The sequence below is a fragment of the Rhinatrema bivittatum genome, chromosome 5 (genome assembly GCF_901001135.1).
Source record: "Rhinatrema bivittatum chromosome 5, aRhiBiv1.1, whole genome shotgun sequence".
NCBI lineage: Eukaryota > Metazoa > Chordata > Amphibia > Gymnophiona > Rhinatrematidae > Rhinatrema > Rhinatrema bivittatum.
In genome coordinates, this window is record NC_042619.1 from 29521544 (window position 1) to 29546990 (window position 25447).

Below are 25447 nucleotides of genomic sequence, written 5' to 3' on the forward strand. Positions count from 1 at the left end.
AAAATAAAAATAAATTCCTAACAGAGAGAAAGCCAGAGCATGGAAAGGCTTCCACAGACCTGCTGTTCAAATAGTTCCTTTCCGATTTGGAAAATTCAGTAAATGAAAATTCATAAACCTTTAAGAATCCTGTACAAAAGAAATGGAAATCCATTCTTGCATCCCTGAGGAAGTTTTAAATTCAAGAAAAACAAATGTTAATAGTATATTGAATGCAACAAAAGAGGATGGTTCAGAAATCTGCTCCAATTTAAACAGGATGAAACTTGCAGACAAGCCAAGAGCATCATAAATTACAAAATGTAGCTTTATTCAACAACTCTGTTAAAGTTATTACAAGGGCATGACCAACTGTTCTGATGTGCAGTGCCTTTGGAGATTTCATTCCAGTCTATCATTTTTCTTTAAAACAGAAGACCAAAGCATTTAACGTACACAACACTTTACTTATAAGGGCTTGAAATCAAGATGTAGTGTCAGCTGATGCTGATCCTAGATTATCTTTTATTAAAACCACAGAGAAACATTTGTTTAATGATTGCAAGGGCAATGTTACAAAAATACTGCAAAAATTCTAGTACAATCTAGAATTTTTTGTACCTACAATATATACTTTACCAAAATTTCCCAGACACTTTCTGTAAACTATGCCAGCCATGATTAGAATAGGCATCTACCATTCTTTTTTTCTGGGGTGTTTAAAAAAAAAAAAATTCTACTCAAGGAAATTTCAAACTGTGCACTCATCACATCTGTGATGAAAGAATTTACAGACTTAAATGCCCATGCTTATTAATAATGAAACATTAATTGCAGAATATAAATCAGGATACTTTCTACTTCATCCTGGTAAGTGGCATGAGCTTGCATCTGGAAAATAAAACAAAAATGATAAGTTAAAATCAACCAATTAATGGTCATTTCTCATGGATTTTTATTCAAGGCATTTTACAAATATAATCAAAACAGTAGCACAGTGGATCATTTAAAAGAATGGAGAGAAAGAGGACACGGGAGTAGCTAAAAGGATTTTAAACCCAGAGTTGAAAATACTGTTGGGTAGGTGAGAAGTGAATGGAGTTTTTATTTTGTTTAAATGGATGCATCTTGTAGAAAGCTACAAGTGTTTTGTACCATAACAGTCATCACTCTATACCTGACATTTCTTTAAGTGGATTTTACCCTCTTTTCTATCTCCTAATCTCATTCTCCTGCCCCCTCTATCAGTGTATCTACACTGCAACCCAATTCCATAACATGAAGAGGTGAGTTTTGGCAGGAAACCCTTTCAAAAGAGAATTACCAAGGCCTGCTTGCAGTCACAAAAGCACTCAATCAGCATGGATTAGCCTGCCCTTTGCCTAGACCTCTCTTCCATGACGAGCCCAGTTTGAAGTGGCCAGGGATACTGTCTCCTAAGCCACAGTATAGGCAATTGTTTATGGAACCCTCAACCAATGTTCCCATTAATTTTTAAAAGGCTACATGCACAAAAATGTTCTTTTGTGCAATTTATATACTGAGTTCAAATTTGGCTACTATGAGCCAGTATAATGCAAATACTATTGGGATTTCTTATGAGAATTGTGTTTTTCCATGTGCACTTGCACACTAAAAAAAAACCAAACAAACCCAAACAAAAAAAACCCCAAACCACAGCCTTTTAACTTCACTTTACGAATTCCCCACACCTTATTGAAAGTTTGATCATTCCCCTGTAGGCCACTACCAGACATATAGTGACTTCACCAATACATTTAAAGGACGTTAGACACATTCCTACTCCCATAGCAACCTAAAATTTAACTAGGAACTGAACAAATTTGAGATGAAGGCAACAGTCCAGCAGCAAGAGGGGGGGCTTCCCAGTCTTTTGCATCGAGTGGCACATGTATGATTTTTTTACCCGCTGATGAGAAATAATACACGTGCAGGCGATGCAAAGAGCTCCTGTCTCTCAGAGAACGAGTCTGATCTCTGGAGGCTAGAATGGCAGACCTGGAGGAGCTGAGGCAGACAGACCTCAGGGACACAGTGGCCAAGTCCCAACTTCAAACTGGTAGCCCTGGTGCTACCTTGGAGGAAGGTGGTCTCATGATTGGAGAGCATCAACCTGGTACAGCAGGAAAGGATCCTGTAGGAAGGACCTGCTCTCCAAGTGGTGCATTATCCTTTCACACAGAGGATGTGTCTCCAAGGCCTACTGTCCAGGAAGGAAGGGTTAGGTCGGCCGTCATAGTTGGTGATTCGACTATTAGGAATGTAGACAGCCGGGTGGCTGGTGGACGTGAGGATCGCCTGGTAACATGCCTACCTGGTGCGAAGGTGGCTGACCTCACGCGTCACCTAGATAGGATTTTTGACAGTGCTGGGGAAGCTGTCGTGGTACATGTGGACACCAACGACAAAGGAAAGTGTGGGAGGAAGGTTCTGGAAGCCAAATTTAGGCTCTTAGGAAGAAAGCTTAAATCCAGAACCTCCAGGGTAGCATTCTCTGAAATGCTCCCTGTTCCACACGCAGGTCACCAGAGGCAAGCAGAGCTCCGGAGTCTCAATGCGTGGATGAGACGTTGGTGCAAGGAAGAGGGATTCAGATTTATAAGGAACTGGGGAACCTTTTGGGGAAGGGGGGGGGGGGGGGGGGGGGGGGGAAGTCTCTTCCGAAGAAATGGGCTCCACCTTAACCAGGGTGGAACCAGACTGCTGGCGCTAACCTTTAAAAAGGAGATAGAGCAGCTTTTAAACTAGAACAAAGGGGAAAGCCGACAGTCGCTCAGCAGCGCATGGTTCGGAGGGAGGTACCTTCAAAGGATACTAATGATGCATTAGAATTAGGGCATCCTGACAGTGAGGTTCCAATAATAAGAAAAATAGTCCAAGTGCCTGTAACTAAAAACTCACCTGAGCTAAAAAAAAATTAAAAAGTAGAATGAAAATACAAACAAAAAACAAACGTTGAAATGTTTGTATGCTAATGCCAGAAGTCTAAGTAGTAAGATGGAGAATTAGAATGTATAGCAGTGGATGATGACATAGACTTAAGTGGCATCTCAGAGACATGGTGGAAGGAGGATAACCAATGGGACAGTGCTATACCGGGGTACAAATTATATCGCAATGACAGAGAGGAGCACCCGGGAGGCAGTGTGGCGCTTTATGTCCAGAATGGCATAGAGTCCAACAGGATAAACATCCTGCATGAGACTAAATGCACAATTGAATCTTTATGGGTAGAAATCCCTTGTGTGTTGGGGAAGACTATAGTATTAGGAGTATATTACCGTCCACCTGGCCAAGATGATGAGACTGACAGTGAAATGCTAAGAGAAATTAGGGAAGCTAACCAAATTGGTAGTGCAGTAATAATGGGAGAGATTTCAATTACCCCAATATTGACTGGGTAAATGTATCATCGGGACATGCTAGAGAGATAAAGTTCCTGGATGGAATAAATGACAGTTTTATGGAGCAATTGGTTCAGGAACCGACAAGAGAAGAACAATTTTAGATCTAATTCTCAGTGGAGCACAGGATTTGGTGAGAGAGGTAACGCTGGTAGGGCTGCTTGGCAATAGTGATCATAATATGATCAAATTTGATTTAATGACTGGAAGGGAGACAGTAAGCAAATCCACAGCTCTCGTGCTAAACTTTCAAAAGAGAAACTTTGATAAAATGAGAAAAATAGAAAAAAACTGAAAGGAGCAGCTACAAAGGTAGAAAGTATGCAAGAGGTGTGGTCATTGTTAAAAAATACCATCTTAGAAGCACAGTCCAGATGTATTCCACACATTTGAGAAAAGTGGAAGGAAGGCAAAACAATTACCAGCATGGTTAAAAGGTGAGATGAAAGAAGCTATTTTAGCCAAAAGATCTTCATTCAAAAATTGGAAGAAGGATCCAACAGAAGAAAATAGGATAATGCATAAGTGTTGGCAAGTTAAAATTAAGTCATTGATAAGACAGGCTAAGAGAGATTTTGAAAAGGAGTTGGCTGTAGAGGCAAAAACTCACAGTAAAAACTTTAAAAAATACATCCGAAGCAGAAAGCCTGTGAAGGAATCAGTTGGACCGTTAGATGATCGAGGGGTTAAAGGGGCACTTAGAGAAGATAAGGCCATCGCGGAAAGATTAAATGATTTCTTTGCTTTGGTATTTATTGAAGAGGATGTTGGGGAGATACACATACCAGAGAAGGTTTTCATGGGTAATGATTCAGATGGACTGAACCAAATCACAGTGAACCTAGACGATGTAGTAGGCCTGATTGACAAACTGAAGAGTAGTAAATCACCTGGACCGGATGGTATACACCCCAGGGTTCTGAGGGAACTCAAAAATGAAATTTCAGACCTATTACTAAAAATTTATAACCTATCATTAAAATCATCCATTGTACCTGAAGACTGGAGGGTGGCTAATGTAACCCCAATATTTAAAAAGGACTCCAGGGGCGATCCGGGAAACTACAGATCGGTTAGCCTGACATAAGTGCCAGGAAACATTGTGGAAAGTGTTCTAAATATCAAAATCACAGAACATATAGAAAGACATGGTTTAATGGAACAAAGGCAGCATGGCTTTACCCAAGGCAAGTCTTGACCCACAAATCTGCTTCACTTTTTTGAAGAATAAACACGAAGATAAAGGTGAACTGGTAGATGTAGTGTATTTGGATTTTCAGAAGGCGTTTGACAAAGTTCCTTATGAAGAGGCTTCTAGGAAAAGTAAAAAGTCATGGGATAGGTGGCTATGTCCTTTCGTGGATTACAAACTGGCTAAAAGACAGGAAACAGAGTAGGATTAAATGGACAATTTTCTCAGTGGAAGGGAGTGGGCAGTGGAGTGCCTCAGGGATCTGTATTGGGACCTGTACTTTTAAATATATATGTAAATGATCTGGAAAGAAATACAACAAGTGAGGTAATCAAATTTGCAGATGATACAAAATTATTCAGAGTAGTTAAATCACAAGCAGATTGTGATAAATTGCAGGAAGACCTTGTGAGACTGGAAAATTGGGCATCCAAATTGCAGATTAAATTTAATGTGGATAAGTGCAAGGTGATGCATATAGGGAAAAATAACCCATGCTATAGTTACACAATGTTAGGTTCTATATTAGGAGCTACCACCCAAGAAAGATCTAGGCATTGTTGAGGATAACACATTGAAATAGTCTGTTCAGAATGTTGGGAATTATTAGAAAGGGAATGGTGAATAAAACAGAAAATGTGATAATGCCTCTGTATCGTTCCATGGTGAGACCGAACTTTGAATACTGTGTACAATTCTGGTCGCTGCATCTCAAAAGATATAGTTGCGATGGAGAAGGTACAGGGAAGGGTGACCAAAATGATTAAGGGGATGGAACAGCTGCCCTATGAGGAAAGACCAAAGAGGTTAGGACTTTTCAGTTTGGATAAGAGACAACTGAGGAGGGATATGATAGAAGTGTTTAAAATCAAGAGAGGTCTAGAATGGGTGAATATAAATCAGTTATTTACTCTTTCAGATAATAGAAGGACTAGGGGACATTCCATGAAGTTAGCAAGTGGCACATTTAAAACTAATCGGAGAAAGTTCTTTTTTACTCAACCCACAATTAAACTCTGGAATTTGTTGCCAGAGGATGTGGTTAGTGCAGTTAGTGTAGCTGGGTTTAAAAAAAAGCATTGGATAAGTTCTTGGAGAAGTCCATTACCTGTTATTAATTAAGCTGACTTAGAAAATAGACACTGCTATTACTAGCAATGGTAACATGGAATAGACTTAATTTTTGGGAATTTGCCAGGTTCTTATGGCCTGGATTGGCTACTGTTGGAGACAGGATGCTGGGTTTGATGGACCCTTGGTCTGACCTAGTATGGCATGTTCTTATGAACAGTGCTTGCAAATACATACAGATTATTTGGGGGGGGGGGGGGATGACTGCTGACAGCATAATTATACATTTTTTATCAAGATAGTTAAACTGAGATGAAGGGCCCAAAAGTAGGATGTAGAGCAAACAGGAATGCAGTGTCCTAGTACTTTGCTCCCAGCTGCCCACTCTCACAACTAACATACACCTCCTATCTATAAGGCTGATTTTATGTAAGTCTGTAAGAGTAAAAAGTAAAAATTTAAAAAAACCCACATTTTCACAATCATTTGTGCTGAGACAGAGTTGATCAATTATTTCCAGAAGAAGCAACTTAATGGGCAAGTTAAGAGAAGTTGATTCTTTCTAAAGCATCTATAAAAACAGCAGCAGATGGCCTGGAAGTAGTGCAGTGAAGTGGTAGTTTGCATGAAAAGTTTTTCTGGCGGATACAATATTGCCCTGTTTATGGTTCATCTCTCTGGACTGAGAATGGAATTTGCTCACATACAGGAGGCCAGATTCAGGGCTGCTAGGTTTGGAGAATTTTTTTTTTTTTTTTAAACAATTTTACCAGGATGCAGAATCTTAATGTACTTTGGATAGTGACAGAATTATTTTGTTATACTAAGCACTTATAAGTGTTAGCAATATAAATGTTTTAAAATACAGACCCGTGAAGCCCACACTATTCTTTGATTTGTGCATTCTCTCAGCTGGTAGAAAGTGTCAGATAGCTACAGTGATTTTTACAGGTAAATCATATGTAAAAACAGACAGACATCCTCTGGATATATGGGAGCCCATTTTTTTTTTTTATTTTGAATAAATGGAAGAAAATCAATTGAAAAACTAAAAAGCATGTAATTTTAGAAAGGCTATACCCATAACATGTTTTTACTAATCAAATTTCAATGACTATTAGAGAATGCAAGGCTGTAGACATGTATAACAATCCCAGGGATCCTGGAGTCGGAGAGTCTGACCTTTGAAAAAGTCCATTAACGCCTCTAGAGGAAGATTATGACAGACAAGATTAAACATTGTTTTACTTAACAGCTCAGAGCAGACTTGACCAAATATGATATATATGCTGAACTAGATTCCAGTTTCTTGGACTCTGCTGTTTCAGCTGCTACCCTGCATGCCGACTCCTGTATGAATCTTGGAACCCACCTATATCCACCTAGCTATGCTCCATAAAGTTTTGCTAACATTCCCCAAATCATAAGAGCTGCTCCTGTAAGTACAGTACTGCAAACAGGATTTAGCATCAAATACAAACAGGATTTTCATGACTTTTACTGCCTGGCGCCAAAAGGATCGTGACTGATGCATTCAAGGTGCCTCAATATGAATAGTAAAGACAGTAGTGTGTTGACTCCTGATGGTCACAACAGATGTTCATGAAGTAGAGGACAGAATGATCAGGACTAGATCAGAAAAAAATGGGAAAGAAAAAGGTACCAGTCATATTTTGTCACTGCCCTTGCCATCAGAATTCAGCCCCCACCCAGCAGTAAAATACACCAAAAAAGAACACAAAATCTCAACATTCAGGCACTGCAAACAAATAGCAAAACTAAGAAATCTACCAGATCAAATAACCTCAACATGGATGACAAGGTTTAATTAAAAAAAAAAACCAGAAAAAAAAAACAACTTACATTAATGAAGAGTCTCTCAATCAGTGATCAACATCTGCATCATCAAACTGTCCTGCAACTGCTGGAGCCACGTCCACCTCCATTCCATCTGAGAGCAAAGCAAAGCCCCCTTCAGTACTTCAAAATGCATTACCATACAAATGCAGCACTGCTGGTATGGCACTAGAAAATCGTGCTAGATAGCAAATTCAACAAGGGCTGCCCAAATCAGCAAGTATTTGTATTATTTCACATCTCATCTAGTACATATCTTGAAAAAAGGGGGGGAGGAGGAGACACACAAAGATGAAGAAAGTAATGTTCATGCTGCCCAGCTCTTGCAATGCATGACTCATAATAAATTAAGAGGATTATGTTAAGAAAAAGAAAATTATTCCTTACCTGCTAATTTTCGTTCCTGTAGTACCATGGATCATTCCAGACTGTGGGTTATGTTCCCTGTCCAGCAGATGGAGTTAGAACCAAAAATTCCCAGGGGAGGACCTATATAACCACGCCTCCCTCACCTCAATCCTCAGTAACTGGACTAGCAAAGCCAAGACGAGAAGAGACAGAACCAGAGGAATCAATTAATCTCAAAAATAGAGAAAAAACCAGCTGTAAGTGACAGCAAGTAACTTGTACTCAAAAAACTGTAACTGAGAACTTGCAAACAGCACTGTGTTCAAAGACACAGCTCGCAATAACTAGAGATACAGAGTGAAAATATTGTGAAGACAGGAAAGCAGGGATGGCCCACAAAGAACCCCCAAAACCAGGGAGGGGTCTGGAATGATCCATGGTACTACAGGAACGAAAATTAGCAGGTAAGGAATAATTTTCTTTTCCCTGTACGTACCAGGATCATTCCAGACTGTGGGATGTACCAAAGCTTCCCCATCATGGGTGGGTCGCGGACAGCCCTGCCCGTATGACCCTGTCTCCAAGCTGACCGTGAGACAGCGCGCGAATGTCTAGACGATAATGTCTTGCGAAAGTGTGGAGAGACTTCCATGTGGCCGCCCTACAGATTTCCTGAGAAGAAACTGCAGAACTTTCCGCCCACGACGTCGCTTGAGCGCGGAGAAAATGTGCCTTAACAGCTAAAGGTGGAGACTTACCCACTCCGATGTATGCGGCTATAATCGCTCCTTTCAGCCAGCGAGCGATTGATTGTTTGGATGCCATGCAACCCTTCCTGGGTCCCGACCAAAGGACAAACAAATGATCGGAGAGTCAAAATTCATTAGTGACCTCCAAATAATGTATCAAAGAACGCCGGACATCCAACAGACGCAGGTCAGAAGAATCAGAGGATAAAAATGACGGAAGCTCTATCGATTGGTTGAGATGGAAAGTCGAGACCACCTTCGGCAGAAAAGATGGAACTGTCCGCAGGGATACTCCCCCCTGGCGTGAAACGAAGGTATGGCTCCCTACATGATAGAGCTTGTAGTTCAGAGATCAGACGTGCTGAGCGCCACCAGGAAGATGGTCTTAAGGGTGACATCCTTGAGTGTGGCCGAAGTCAGAGGCTCAAAAGGCGGTGCACATAGAGCCCGGAGTACCAAATTGAGATTCCAAGAAAGACAAGGTGGTCTAATTGGAGGCTTCAAGTGTTTTACCCCCTTTAGAAAACGTAGGATATCTGGATGTGAGGCCAGGAGCTCCCTGTCATTACTACGTAGGAAGGCTCCCAACGCCGCCACCTGCACACGAAGAGAATTATAGGCAAGGCCCAAATCCAGACCAGCCTGTAGGAAGGAAAGCACATGTGTCACCAAGGCCTGCGTTGGTAGAACCGATTTTGACTCGCACCATTCCTCAAAAACCTTCCATACTCTGACATAAGTAACCGACGTGGATGTCTTCCTAGCTTTCAGGAGCGTGGAGATGACAGATTCTGGATATCCGCGCCGTCTCAATTGACGCCTCTCAAAAGCCAAGTCGCAAGACAGAAGCGATCTGCCTCCTTGAAAAATATTGGTCCTTGGCGAAGAAGACGTGGCAGATGACTGAGCCGAAGAGGGCCGTCTACTACCAGATTGAGAAGATCTGCAAACCATGGTCGACGAGGCCACTCTGGTGCAACTAGGATCACCGGACCTTGATGCGTCTCTATCCATCGGATAACCTTGCCCACTAGAGGCCACAGAGGAAAGACATACAGGAGACACTGTCGAGGCCAGGGAAGAACCAGCGCGTCGACTCCTTCCGCGCTGCGCTCTCGCCTGCGGCTGAAGATCCGGGCGGCCTTTGCATTTGTCGCGGTTGCCATTAGATCCACATGGGGTCTCCCCCAACGCTGTACTATCCTTCGCATTGCATCCTCCGAGAGTTCCCACTCTCCAGGATCCAGGTGTTGTCGACTGAGAAAATCTGCCTGAACGTTGTCCACGCCCGCTATGTGCGAAGCCGCTAGCCGCTGTAAGTGTAGCTCCGCCCATGTCATCAACTCGTCGGTCTCCAACGAGACTAGATGGCTTCTGGTGCCCCCCTGGCGATTGATGTACGCCACTGTGGTTGCATTGTCCGAAAGAATCCGAACCGCTCGACTGCGTACCAGTGGGTAGAACCCCTGCAGCGCTAGACGGACTGCTCTGGTCTCCAGCCGATTGATGGGCCAAGTGGACTGTTCCATCGGCCTTGGAGAGACCTGTCCTGACAGACCGCCCCCCCAGCCGGTGAGACTGGCATCCGTGGTGACGACCACCCAATCCGGGTTCTGTAGAGACACTCCCTGAGCTAATTGTTGAGGGTCCAGCCACCACTGTAAGCTGAGCAAGACAACAGACGTGTCAAAGCGAGACCACCTCCAGCAGCCAATCAGCAAGCGGACAGCGGGGATTTAAATCCCGCTACTCTCAGGCGTCGCGCGCCTAAGGAGCGCGACAAAGGGGCCTGCCCCTTTGTGCGCCCCTTCGTGCAGCCCCGGAGGACCTTACTACCAGCCACAGCTCCAACGTACCATAGCACACAACGTTTGCCCTCTACCTCCGGTCCTCCGTCAGCACTAACGCAGCACCATCACAACACAAGAACAACCTGCTAAAATGGCTCCTTCCTTCCCAATACCTATACTACAACATAACCTTTCATCTATAGATAAATCTAACATACCATTCTTACCATCTACAAAACAATCTAAATGACAGATCCTACATCGTAACCTTAAATCACTCACCCCAATTTTGATAACATCTATCACCCAACTCTTAGGCCTCACCCTATTCTCACTGTCATTATTCAATGCTCAATCTTTATCCAAGAAATCTCTAATCCTTAACGACTATCTCCTCGACATCAAACCTGATATATGTGCCATAACGGAAACATGGCTCAAACCCACGGACACAGCAATCATAAACCAACTTCCCACCTCAAACTATGACATCTTCTCCATCCCCCGTCTGAAAAAAAGAGGAGGAGGACTCCTACTTGCATCTAAAAAAGACCTCAGGCTCACCCTACACCCATTCACCTCAAAGTCTAAACTAGAAATTGGTTTCTTCACCTCGGAACAATTACAAATACTACTTGTCTACGCACCTCCAGGCTTCCTTGAGACGGACCCCTCCCCCCTAGTAGAAATAATCACAACCCTAATCAAACTGGACGCTCCAGCAATCATCCTAGGAGATTTTAATCTGCATGTGGACAATCCCACCCTCTCACCCAGCTGCGAATCCTTTTTCAGTGTCCTCTCAGCCCTGGGTTTTAAACAGATAGTTAACAAACCCACACACAAAGCGGGACACACGCTGGATCTTATCTTTATTAATTCAAGCATCAAACACTCTTCGCGCCTCAAGAGCAAGAAGGTCCCCTGGTCTGATCACTCACTTATCTCAACTTCATTCTCATTGAAAATATCCTCCACCCCCAAGGGGCCCTTACCATCCTTCCCTTACAGAAGATCCTGTTCTACAGAGGACCTTAGCTCACACCTAGCCTCCCAACTACCATCCATCGATCTTTCAAATCCGAACACAGCTCTCCGCTCTTGGAACGCCATCACTGATTCCATAGCTAACAAGCTATGCCCACTAGCAACCAAAAAACCATTGCCAAACGCATCCAAAAGGCAACCATGGTTTACAGAAGAACTAAGAAAGCTAAAGCAAAGTCTAAGACAGAAAGAGAGTGACTGGCGCAAATCCCCTAGCACCCATTCACGATCCATCTACAAAGCCTCACTCCACCAGTACAAGTCTACTACCTCTAAATGCAAAAGGGACTACTATGCATCCAAGATACATCACTTAATCTTCGACGCAAAAGCCCTCTTCGCCTATGTCTCCAATCTCACCAAAATCAACCCACAGGAGATTCCAAACAACCTAGCACAACCCAAAGCTGAAGAACTTGCTCTTCACTTTCACAATAAAGTCAACAGCCTTTTAATACAACTACCCACAATCCCCACCAACCCCACTTTATACCAGTCTCTTCAACAGTCATCCATCAATAACAATGGTCTAGAAACACTTGAACCCATCTCTATCTTAGAGTTACAAACTCTTTTAAGAAGAATGAAACCTTCCTCCCATCCTTTGGATACCATCCCCACCAAACTGCTCCTGGCTATCCCTGACTCCATCGCAAAATCTTTAACGGACATCATAAATTGCTCACTCACCCAAGGTCTATATCCTGACGACCTCAAATTGGCCTCCATCAAACCTCTACTTAAAAAACCCAACTTGGACCCCAAAGACCCTAACAATTTCCGACCCATCGCCAATCTCCCATTTATAGCCAAGATTCTAGAAAAAGTTGTCAACACTCAACTCTCCGACTACATTGAAGAAAATAAAATCCTATTCCCATCACAATACGGATTTCGCAAATCATTGAGCACAGAGTCCCTCCTCATCTCTATGTCTGATTTCATCTTAATGGGTCTTGACAAAGGCCAATCCTTCCTCCTGATTCTACTAGACCTATCAGCTGCCTTTGATACGGTCAACCATTACACTCATTTCCATTCTGGCTTCTATAGGCATCTCAAACACCGCACTCTCATGGTTTAAATCTTTTCTTTCCAACAGAGGCTTCAAGGTTAAGATACAGGACAAAGAATCTTCAAGAATGGACGCTCCCATAGGAGTCCCTCAGGGCTCCTCCCTGTCACCTACCCTCTTTAACATCTACCTCTTACCAATCTGCCAACTCCTCTCCAACCTCAACCTCAAACATTTCCTTTACGCTGACGACATCCAGATCGTGATACCCATTAAAGAGTCTTACACAAAAACACTGAATCACTGGGAAAATTGTCTCTTCGAAATTAAACGCCTCCTATCTAACCTAAACCTAGTACTAAACTCCTGTAAAACAGAACTACTATTCATCTCCTCAGATAACAACAACTCCATCTCTAATCTTCCAACCACCCCCACTACTACACATGTGAAAGATCTAGGAGTGTTAATAGACAACCGGATGAACCTTAAAGCTTCCATCAACAGAACCACCAAAGATTGTTTCTATAAACTTCAAGTTCTGAAAAGAATTAGACCACTCTTCCACACTCAAGATTTCAGAACCATCCTTCAAGCTGTCATTTTCTCTAAGATCGACTACTGTAACTCTATCCTTCTGGGCCTACCCTCCTCCTACACTAAACCCTTACAGATGTTACAAAACGCTACGGCAAGATTACTGACAAATTCCAGGAGGAAGGACCATATTACTCCAATCCTAAAAGATCTCCATTGGTTGCCGATTCATTTTAGAATCATCTACAAATCTCTTTCCATAATACATAAAACCATTCATCAACACTCCCCACTCGACTTACAAATCCCTTTCCAAAAGTATAACTCCTCCAGACCAACCAGAGACGCACTCAGAGGATCCCTCCAAGTACCCCCAGCCAAAACTACTAAACACATCACTCTAAGAGATCGGGCCTTCTCAACAGCCGGCCCCCTTTTATGGAACTCCATCCCACCAGACCTCAGACAAGAACCCAGCCTCCCAATCTTCAGGAAAAGACTTAAGACCTGGCTGTTCAAAAAAGCATTCCCGGACACTGATTAACCCTTGCAGCCTGTTGAACTACCTCCCATTGTAAAAATGTTAATTTAATGTAAATATCTTTATCTAATGTTATCCTCTCCCTTTCTTCTCTACTCCCAGTTCTAGTACCTTGTTATTTGTAACTGCTTCCTCCTCACTAATAGGTTACTCATTTGTTCTTTGTACACCCCTGTTCTATGTAAACCGGCATGATGTGATTGTATCATGAATGCCGGTATATAAAAATTTTAAATAAATAAATAAATAACATCCGGGATGGGCAGTACTGCTTGAAAATCTCTCGACACTGGGTTCCATCGCGAAAGCAGAGACCTCTGGAGAGGCCTGAGATGAGCGAAGGCCCACGGAACCAAATCTATTGTTGAGGCCATGGTTCCCAGTACCTGGAGATAATCCCACGCCGTGGGAGCAACTAGTGCCATGAACCGTGTTACCTGAGCACGCAGAGCCCGAGCTCTGTCCGGGTGCAGAAATACCTTGGCTCGGCTGGTGTCGAAGTGTGCTCCCAGAAAATCCAGCGATTGGGACAGTATCAGTTTGCTCTTTAAGAAATTGACGATCCATCCCAGAGACTGAAGAAGCTGTACTACCCTGTCTACAGCATGGTAACCCTGCGTCCTCGACTTCGCCCGAATGAGCCAGTCGTCTAGATAGGGATGTACAAGGATACCCTCCTTGCGGAGCGCCGCCACCACTACCATGATCTTGGTGAAGACACACAGAGCCGTTGCCAGACCAAAAGGGAGAGCACGAAACTGAAAATGCTGTCCCAAAATCTTGAAGCGTAAGAAGCGCTGATGATGGTGATGGATCGATTGCCTCTGTAAGTTCCAAAGAGGCCAAGAATTCTCCCGGATGCACGGCTGCTAACACTGAACGGAACGTTTCCATACAAAAACGAGGAACTCTGAGACACTTGTTGACCGTCTTGAGATCCAGGAAGTAGATTGAATAATGACCTTTTCCCAGTTCAGAGGCCGCTACCGGTACTATCGCCCCCAGCTGTAGCAGACGATCGAGAGTCTGTCGGACTGCTAATTGTTTGAGACGGGAACCGCAAGGAGAAAACAGAAAACGATCTCGGGGTTCGTGTACAAAATCTAATACGTAGCCTTGTCTTAAGATGTCCAGCACCCATTGATCCGACGTAATTTGGGCCCACTCCTTGTAAAAGAGAGTAAGGTGACCCCCCAGGTGGGGGATCCCCTCTTGGGTCCTTCTGGCATCATTGTGAAGCCTTCGAGGAAGGACCTGCCCCTTGAGTATCCTTACCGTGGCGGCACCCTCGAAAGGACCGGTTCCAGGTGTGTGATCGTGTAGAAGGAGCCCAAGGTGTCTGCTGTCTAGTAGGACGCGACCTCTGTTGATTCCGGTGCCTATTTCTGGAGGAATAAAAAGATCTAGAAGAACGTGGATGATCTTCTGGTAGCTTGTGCACCGCATTCTCATTAAGAGATTTGATGATCTGATCCAAATCTTCCCCAAATAGGCACCTACCCTTGAAAGGAAGGGAACTCAGGCATGTCTTAGACGAAGCATCTGCCGCCCAGTTGCGTAGCCACAAAAGACGACGAGCGGACACCGCCGCCACCATGGAACGAGTGAGGACCCTTAACAGATCATAAAAAGCATCAGCTCCAAAGGCAACCACCGCTTCAAGTCTATCAGCCTGAATAGTCTCTGCCTGTGGCAAAGATTGGGAAGTGAGAAACTGTTGTACCCAACGCAGAGCTGCTCGCTGTGCTAGGGAACTGCAGATAGCAGCCCTCATCCCCAACGCTGAGACTTCGAAGATACGCTTGAGGTAAACCTCGAGCTTGCGATCCTGGACATCCTTCAACGCCGTCCCGCCCGTGACCGGGATGGTAGTATGTTTCATGACCGCGGATACCGCTGAATCAACAGCAGGAACCTTAAGAATCTCCAAGAAATCAGTGGGGAGAGGGTATAACTTTTCCATGGCTCGACCGACTCGAAGATTGGCCTCAGGAGTATCCCACTCCCTTGAAATCAATTGCAAGATGTTGTGATGCATGGGAAAAGCTTTCGCTAGAGGTCGTAAGCCCGCTAGGAGAGGATCCCCTTTCTTAATCTTCGGATCCTGAGCCACAGGATCCGGAGGAGGGTCAATGTCCATTTCCTGGAGGATGTGGGGGATGAGATCATCCAATTCCGCTGCTTGAAAAATACGGAGGACCCTCGGGTCGTCACCTTCTACCTGGGCCGCCAGGGAGGGATCATCCGCATCTGGATCTTGCCATGGATCCCCCGACGGTTGTTGCAGCGGTAAAGGAACCACGGGGGGGGGCTGAGTGGACCCTGCACCCCCTGTGGGCAAAGAAGCCCTCCCTAAGGGAGGGTCTGCCGTCAAAAGCTGTGTCAAGCAGGCCAGTTTGGGGGGAGGGGGAACCCAAATTCCAAGATTCGGATCCCTGCTCTGTAAAAATGCCTTGTGCATTAAAACAATGAATTCTGGCGAAAAAGCAGGCAGTGCTGATGAGGGGCCCCCCGAGACGTCATCCCCTTGCCTGCCCTGGTCCGTTGCGCTCTGAAACTCCATACTGTTAGAGGAAACCTGGAGAGGAGCGTCGACGTCCTCCTCAGAGAGAACTGCCTCCGAGTCAGCTGAGAAAATGGCCGCCATTCCCGCGCTGAGGGGAAATGGGGCATGCCGCTTCCTGCCAGCGCGGTCCGACTCTCCTCCAAGCTGCCTACCAGGTAAGCCATACTCCCCCTCAGGAAAAGCTGAAGAAAATCCCTCTGAGGTCTGCTGAACCCCGTGCCAAGCTCCAGAGCCGTTCGGCGATTTTTGCATCGCGGCGGGAGGGAGGGGGAGGGGCAGCAGCGGCGCGCGGCAACAACTGAAGCGGCGAATTAATAAAACTCTTCGGCCTCCGGACCCCTCACCGTCCCCAAGAGACCGTCGGGGAAAAATGCCGTCCCGACGGTGAGCAGCTCCAGGGAATGGGTCGTCGCAGAGCTGCAGGGCGGGAACTCCAATCACTCCCTGAAAGGGAGGAGGGGAAAAGGAAAACTCCGGGGCTAGGGGGAGCGGTCGGCACTACAGACTTTCACCCCTCAAATTCCTGTTCCTACCAACAACTGTAAATGAAATAAAAATAACACTTACCACACTCTAGCCAGGCAAGGAAGAGGAAAAAACAAAGAGACAGGAAGAGAGAAATAAAGTGACAGGCAAAAAACACAGCCTGTCAGCAAGTTCCTGACTGGAAAACAGTCTCTCTCTTTGAACGGAGTGGTCCTGTCAGAACACTACAGAACCTATCCCTTAGAAGAAAACCTTTATCTAATATTATTTAATTGATTCCTCAAAGAGAAAATAAATGTAGGAAAGTGCTGGGGACCACCGTGTCCCCTGCTCAATCTGCTGGAGTTAGAACTATACTGAGGATTGAGGTGAGGGAGGCGTGGTTATATAGGTCCTCCCCTGGGAATTTTTGGTTCTAACTCCATCTGCTGGACAGGGAACATAACCCACAGTCTGGAATGATCCTGGTATGTACAGGGAACAAAACATTCTTTTGCTACCATAGTACCAGTAATGTGCATGGGATGTTTTGCTAGACATACATTACCTCCAAATTCTCTGACTGAATCTTCTGTCCGGACTCCAGCCATGGTGCGCTGGTTGCCCACAGAGTTGGCTAGCATGCCCTCTAGCCTTTCCAGTGTAGCCTGACCTTCTGACGTTAAACGTAACAATCCTTCTTCGTACGTGTAAAATGTTGAGATGTCCCCTTGTGCTCGTTCTGCAGAGACAAAACAAGGGGTGTTTCCTTACAATAGCTGCATTGTAGATGTCTCTTAGATGGTAGGGCTCTTTGTGTAATTGGACCCCCCTAAAAGTACAAATGATTCCTACCACTACTAAACATTTTTATAGCGCTACTCTATGTATGCAGCGCTGTACAAAACACACAAGAGACATTCCGTGCTCAATAGAACTTACACTCTAGTCAAAATAAAACAAAGGTCAAGAGAGAATCCTTCAAATTAGTTAATGAGGTTGAAGGCAAACCATCAGGCTTAAGATTTAAAAGCAGCCTCAAAAAGGTGAGTTTTTAGATGGGATTTAAACAAGGTGAGAAAGAGCATGATGCACCAGCTCGGGAAGTCTATTCCAAGCGCACGATGCAGCTAGGTAGAAAGCATGAGTCGGGAATTGGCAGTAGAGAAGGACATAGACAGGAGTGACTTGTCTGATGAGTGGCGTGCACGAGGAAGGGTATAGGGAGATAGAGAAGAGATGTGGCAAGGGAGCTGCAGGGTGAAGGCACTTATAGGTGAATAAGAAGAACTTGAACTGATAAGGTATCAATGAAGTAACTTCAAAAGAGGAGTTATATGGCTACAGCAACTTTGGCAAAAGATAAGTCACAGCTGAATTTAGGATAGATTGTAGTGAAGAGAGGTGGCTCGCTGAGACGCCTGTGAGGAGCAGGTTGCAGTAGTCTAAGCGGGAGGTGATAGAGCGGATAAGGATTCATAGTTTGTTCAGAAAGAAAGGGACAAATTCTGGTGATGTTATACAGAAAGAAATGGTGCATTTTAGCAGAGTTTTGAATATGTGTAGAGAAGGACAGAGGGGAGTCAAAGATGACTCCTAGGTTATCAGCTGAGGGGACTGGGAGGATAACTTATCCACAGAAACAGAGAAAGGAGGGAGGTAAGCTATAGGGGTGGGTGGGAGATAAGCAGCTCCTTATCCCTAGGGTCCCTTTTGTAAATCTCTCTTTATATTTAAGTTTTGCTGTCTCCCCAAGTGGTTTGGGCACATGTATAATTGGCATAGTACTGCGGAGGTATTATTTCATTACACCAATTGAGTCATCCTGCTTCCAAAACCCGCAAAAAACAATGAAAACAAACCTTGAAAATACTCTGACCAGACAGTCTTTTTTCAAAGAAAAGTTGATCCTTATACCAACAAGAGCAACATAATATAACATGCAATTTGTTAAAGGCATAAGCTGACCTATTTCAGGCATATTATATAACCGCTACAAAATGTCAAAACATAGAATACTTGTTTGTGAATGCAATATCCAAGAGCTCATGTGGTGTTTCTGTGACTATGGCATCAGAAAAGACAGCTTCATTCATTTATATTATACAGTAAATGGAAAAGAAAAAGTTTAGAATTGCATGACAACTTGAGAGAAAAAAAAATGAGAGAAAGTTAGTGGCATCGAACAGCTGGTGAGATTCACTTTTTATAGTCAAATGCTTTTACACTCCATAGTAAAATCCCAATAGTAACATGGATACAGTGTTGGGATTCTTCACATACCATATAAATGAAAATACATTTCAACAAATTACCACCACCAAAGCAATAACTACCCCTGGTGCCAGCACAATAAACAAGTACTACCAACAAGATATGAAAAAAATAAAGATCTTAAGTGATTTAAAAGTAATCTCCCTGATCTCTGGGGCAGTCTATATATGCAAGTATTCAAGCCCTCCGTCTGGGAGAGGCCGATTTAGCCTCAATCTTCTCAAAAACTGCCAAATGGTGAGCAATATTCCTCTAAAAAGTAAAACTTAGAGAGTTTGGATCCTTCCAAAGGTAAAGGGTGGTCTTTCCCCATTAAAAAACCTTTTTGCAACTAAAGTTTAACATATCTATTTCCAGGGGAAAAAGAAGAAAAATCATCAAATACTACTAATGCTGGATCACAGGAAATGTCAATACCCGTAATTCTGTTCACATAGGATACCACCCTCCGCCAAAAGATCTGAATGATGGAACAAGACCAAAACTGGTGCCCCAGAGTTCCAGGAGCCAATGAACACTTCAAGCAAGAATCTGTAACTGCTATCCTGGATAGATAAGCTGGACGCTGAGAATTACAGAAATGAGTAAGGAATTTGTATTCCATTTCCCGCTTTGAGAAATTACATTGACTTATTTAAAACTCTGTAAAAAAAAAGTGTGAACTTTAAGTCCTATTTCCACTTATTCGATAAAGATGGATAATCAAATTAGTCATCCGACTTAGTCAAAAACTTTTGGAGAAAGGAAAAATAAAAATGTGATGGGATCCTGGACATCAAAATAGTCCACGATAGACCACCTTGTAATTGGTCAACTTAATGATGTCCAAGCTATGAATGTAGTGTCTCAACTGCAAATATCCAAAAAAATCCATCTGGGGTAGTTGGAATTCCTCTTGAACCTTAGGAAAGCTGAAAATCAATCCATCAGATTCTAGCAGCTGACAGCACAATCAGACCTTTGGTTTCCCAGTTACAAACACCTTTTGAAAAATATCTGGAGGAAAGTGACAGTTACCCACAATTGAAAAAAGATGTACAATAATAAAATAAATATAAATTACAAAACCATCGCCATGTCGATCAATGGTAGCACCAATATACTATTCTTACAGGCAGCAGGGATTCAACTCAAGGAAGTATGTAAAGCAAATCTTAAAAATAAGGGAGGCATTCATGCAGCTTCCACAGGGATAGGGGTATAATATTGAGAAGACAGTAGCCAATCCCACGTTTGAGGCTTTATTATGTAAAAAATTAAGAAACATAGAAACGACAGCAGAAAAGGACCAAATGATCCATCCAGTCTGCCCAGCAAGCTTATGGCAGTATCTGCCATGCCATGCAGGTTATCCCCATACTTATCAGTTTTCCAGATCATAAAAGTCAAGGACCTCATTGGTTGCTGTTCAAATCCAATTTTTTTTTTACCCCTTGTCATGGAAGCAGAGCGCAATGTTGGGAGTTGCATCAAAAGTATCTGGCTTATTGGTTGAAGGTAGTAAAAGCCACATCAGCAAGGTACTCAAGTTTGTTCCCCAGACTGTTGGTTGCAGTCTGAATCCAATTCCTCTTTTCCCCCTGTCATTGAAGCAGAGAGCAATGATGGAGTTGCAAACCTAAGCTACCTAATGTCTAGGGTTTCATCTTAGTCTGAATGGAAATGCGGGGTTTACCACTAGGCCACAAACATTTCTAGAGAATAAACATCTGTTTTTCAATTTTACGGACAAAATAAACTGGTAATATAGAAAAGATATCTACCGAGGAAGCAGAATCATTTTAAACAATTGAATTTTGCCTACAAGAGACAAAGAGAAAGTAGTCCAGGACTGGAATGTTTTTTCCTGTGGGATTTAAAAGAGGAAACATTTTTTCCCAACCATTAAAGCAGGGTTTCTATAAATCATAACTCCTAAATATTTAAAGGAGTTTATGGCCCAGTTTAATGGAAATTCACCCTCCCATTGGTCTGGTGTAAAAGTCCCAAAGGGCATTGCTTCAGATTTGTCTAGATTGAGACTTAAGCCTGACAAATCCTCATACTTTTTAAACACATGTAAAACCCTTGGCAAAGAATCTTTTGGATTGAGCACATGCACTAGCAAGTCATCAGCAAAAGCAACTATTTTAAATGAAAATCGACCAATAGGGATACCAGGAATGTCTGAATTATTATGCAAAGTTCTCAGAGGATCCAAAGAAACTAAGAAAAGCAGTGGAGAAAAAGAGCATCCCTGTCCTATGCCCCGACACAAAGTAAGTTCACTAGATGGTATACACCGATCAAGACAGAGGTCATAATGCCTCTATATCATAATGCTCTATCGCTCCATGGTGAGACCGCACCTTGAATACTGTGTACAATTCTGGTCACCGCATCTCACAAAAGATATAGTTGCGATGGAGAAGGTACAGAGCAGGGCAACCAAAATGATAAAGGGGATGGAACAGCTCCCCTATGAGGAAAGACTAAAGAGGTTAGGACTTTTCAGCTTGGAGAAGAGACGGCTGAGGGGGGATATGATAGAGATGTTTAAAATCATGAGAGGTCTAGAACGGATAGATGTGAATCGGTTATTTACTCTTTCAGATAATAGAAAGAGTAGGGAGCACTATGAAGTTAGCATGTGGCACATTTAAAACTAATCGGAGAAAGTTCTTCTTCACTCAACGCACAATTAAACTCTGGAATTTGTTGCCAGAAGATGTGGTTAGTGCAGTTAGTATAGCTGTGTTTAAAAAAGGACTGGATAAGTTCTTTGAAGAGAAGTCCATTACCTGCTATTAAGTTGACTTAGAAAATAGCCACAGCTATTACTAGCAACAGTAACATGGAATAGACTTAGTTTTTGGGTACTTGCCAGGTTCTTATGGCCTGGATTGGCCACTGTTGGAAACAGGATGCTGGGCTTGTTGGACCCTTGGTCTGACCCAGTATGGCATGTTCTTATGTTCTTACCGTAGAGGAATATAGCACTTTTAAAACGTCCAAAAAATAACCTCCAATCTCATACCAAAGTGCTTCAAAAAGGAATTCCCAGTTAATCCTGTTGAAGGTTTTTTCGGCATTAAAGCTGATTAATAAAGAGTCCAAGTTACAATTATTGGATTGTTCAACAGAAGCGATTTGTAAACATTAACGACAGAATGATGGCCCCTCACAAAGCCAACCTAGGAATCTAAAATTAAAGGTGGTAATATTCTAGATAATCTATCAGCCATGACCTTTGCCAAAAATTTAACATCACAGTTGATCTGTAGGAAGTTGGAAAAAGAGGAGACTTGAAAGACTTAGAGAGCACTGTAAAAGGGGCTTTATTGTTACCATGGTTAAACTGTCCTTGAGAGATTAGATCCCCAAAATAAGCAACCAATGTAGGTGATATTCATCCCACTAGCAACTTATAAAATTCATTGGTGAACCCATCAGGTCCAGGAGCTTTGAAAAGACACCCATGAAATATCTCCACCAACCTCTTCAACCGTCAAGGTCCACTCAAATTCCAAGTGACAGAGATCTTTGGTAAATCCAAACAAGATAGATATGATTTTATTAAAGCCATATCACATGATGTTTGGAAATATAACTTCTCATAATAAGTAGCAAATTTTTTGTTATATCCCCATTGAAATTAACCAACAATCCAGAAGTTGTTTTCATCACAGTCATATACTTATGATCCCCAACATTTTTATAATTCTGACTAGCGTACGCCCCGTTTTATTACCAAATTGAAAATATCTAAACTTATAACATGGAAGCTCTTCTTAGCTCACTGATGTAAAAAGAAAATTGAGAGAAGCCAGAGTTCTAGAATATCTATTTTTATTTGTTAGGGAATTGATGCAAAAATAAGTCTGTCCTTCTGCACCTGCCTCTCCAAAAGAAGTATGCCCCTGTTTAATTGTTTTCTTTTCTGCGCTACATATACGATGATTTGACCATGAAGAACTGCCTTCACTGCTTTCCAAAACAAGGAAGGAGATTCTTGATAACAATGATTAAAACAAAGATATTCTTCCCATTTGTTCTGTAAAAAAACAAAAGAAGTTAGGATCTTTTCATAAGTGGGCAGGAAAATGCCATGTTGAGCAAGTGGGTGCATCCCTTAATCCCTCTATGGTTAACCATACCAAAAATGATCAGCAACCGTTATGGGTTCCATCTATACCTCTAATACCTTATTAAAAAGAGACTGTGAAAGTAATAAGTAATCTAATCTGGACTGGGAGTCATGCACTCTAGAAACATGGGCAGAGTCCCACTCTAAGGGATGTAAAGTAGCCAGTAGTCTGTTAAATTTAAGGATTTATATCGATAGACAACTGAAGAGAATATCCTAACAGGAGGAATCACATGAGAAGTAGATTTATCTAAAGAAGGATCATGGACAATTAAAATCCTCATCTACAAGCAATAGAGATTGTGAAAAAGGCTGTAACAATTGAAATACATTTTGAAAGAATTTTGTGAGAACAAACATTTGGGGCGTATATATTACATAATACAACGGAAGTGTTATAAAGCTGGTCCTGCACTAGTATATAATGACCCACGGAATCTGCAGTAAACCTTATCTCCTGAAAAGGAGTGTGCCTATCAATTAAAATTGTCACCACAGCTTTATGATTCCCAGAAAGCAAAATTGCTTACCATGTAATAGATGTTATCCCAGGACAGCAGGATGTAGTCCTCACATAAGGGTGACGTCACTGACGGAGCCCTAGTGCGGGAAAACTTTGTCAAAGTTTCTAGAAACTTTTGACTGGCTCTGTGAGGCCACTGAGCATGCCCAGCATGCCATGATATTCTCTGCCACAGGGGTCTCTCTTCAGTCTCGTGTGTAGCAATAAGCTTTAGCAAAAATAAAATAATAAAAGGTATAAGACCCAACTCTGCGGGGTGGCGGGTGGGTTTCGTGAGGACTACATCCTGCTGTCCTGGGATAACACCTATTACAAGGTAAGCAATTTTGCTTTATCCCAGGACAAGCAGGATGCTAATCCTCACATATGGGCAATTAGCAAGCTAGAGGCTGAATCATTCTGAATGGAGGCAACATTGAAGTATTGTTGCTGAAAATGAGTCAGCCGAAGATCATAGCAGACTGGATGTAGAAGGAGTTGGGATTAAACTGGAAACAAGTTCTTTAAGACAGATTGTCCATAGGCTGAATCTTGTCGTCCCTGCTTGTCCAAACAGTAATGAGCTGCAAAGATGTGAAGAGAACTCCATGTTGCTGCTTTACATATGTCAAGGATTGGCACTGAGGTTGGCATTGCTCTTACTGAATGTGCCTTTACTCGTCCTTTGAGCGGAAGGCCTGCTTTTTCATAGCAAAACTGTATGCAATCTGCTAGCCAATTGGATAGAGAATGTTTACCCACTGCTTTACCTGGTTTGTTTGGATCATAAGAAACAAATAGTTGAGTAGATTTCCTGTGGAAAGGCAGTGCGGTTTATGTAAAATGCTAATGCACGCTTACAGTCCAAGGTATGTAAGGCTGTTTCTCCTTGGTGAGAATAAGGCCTTGGAAAGAATGTGGGTAAAACTATGGATTGGTTCAAGTGGAATTCTGTAACTACCTTGGGAAGGAATGTTGGATGGATACGAAGAACCACTCTGTCATGTAGGAATTTTGTATAGGGTGAGTATGTGACAAGTGCTTGTAACTCACTAACCCTTCTAGCTGATGTAATGGCTATTAGGAAGATAGTCTTCCATGTGAGAAATTTAAGATCACAGGAATCTATGGGTTCAAAAGGAGAACGCATGAGTCTTGTTAAAACCAGATTCAGGTCCCATTCTATGACTGGTGGCTGAATTGGTGGTTTTAGGTGCATTAAACCTCTCATAAATCTAGTGACAAGAGGTTGCGTGGAAATTGGTGCATCTCCCATCTTGTTATGGTAAGCTGAGATTGCACTTAAATGTACCCTTACAGATGAAGTCTGGAGACCAGAGTCTGAAAGATGGTATAAGTATTCTAGTAGAGAAGTTGTAGAGCAGGAGAAAGGATCAATAGTCTTTTGCCTGCACCACAAAGTAAACCTTTTCCATTTCGAAGAATAGTTCTTACATGTTGAAGGTTTATGTGAAGCTAGAAGCACTTGAGATATATTGGTGGAAAGATTGAGTGGTTGTAAAATCAAGCTTTCAACATCCATGCTGTCAGGGATAGGGATTGAAGGGGTGGCGCAACCAACCCTGATCCTGAGTTATGAGAGTGGGAGCTACTCCCAGGCGAATGGGATCCCTGATAGAGAGTCTAGAAGTGTGGGAAACCATACTTGTCGAGGCCAATATGGGGCTATGAGTATCATGGACCCCTTGTCCTGTTGTAGCTTCACTAGAGTTTTGGTTATGAGCGGTATCGGAGGATACGTGTATAGTAGGCCTGAGTTCCAAGGGCGCGCAAAGGCGTCCTTGGCTGGCTGGGTTTTCTGTTTGTGTAGAGCACAGAAGCTGTCCACTTTGTGATTCAGGTGTGACGCAAAGAGGTCTATTGTTGGTTGACCCCATCGTTGAAAAATCCTGGTCGCTACTGAGGGATCCAGGGACCATTCGTGTGGGTGGAATTGACGACT

The 25447-nt window shown here is 43.0% G+C and overlaps 1 protein-coding gene across 2 annotated transcripts in view; it reads right to left on the reverse strand.

The window, feature by feature from the left end:
* Positions 1-289: 289 nt before the first annotated feature.
* Positions 290-25447, reverse strand: part of CLNS1A (chloride nucleotide-sensitive channel 1A) — a 101995-nt gene continuing 76837 nt past the window's right edge. The window contains exons 5-7 of one of the 2 annotated variants that reach the window (XM_029602184.1): positions 17151-17324; positions 7531-7618; positions 290-870 (exon numbers count right to left, since the gene is read on the reverse strand). In XM_029602184.1, the coding sequence (XP_029458044.1) occupies positions 7551-7618; positions 17151-17324 (242 nt within the window). In that variant the 3' untranslated portion in view covers positions 290-870; positions 7531-7550. Of the gene's footprint in view, positions 871-5773; positions 7297-7530; positions 7619-17150; positions 17325-25447 lie in introns of those variants that run through there. The other variant, XM_029602186.1, reaches the window with a different exon arrangement.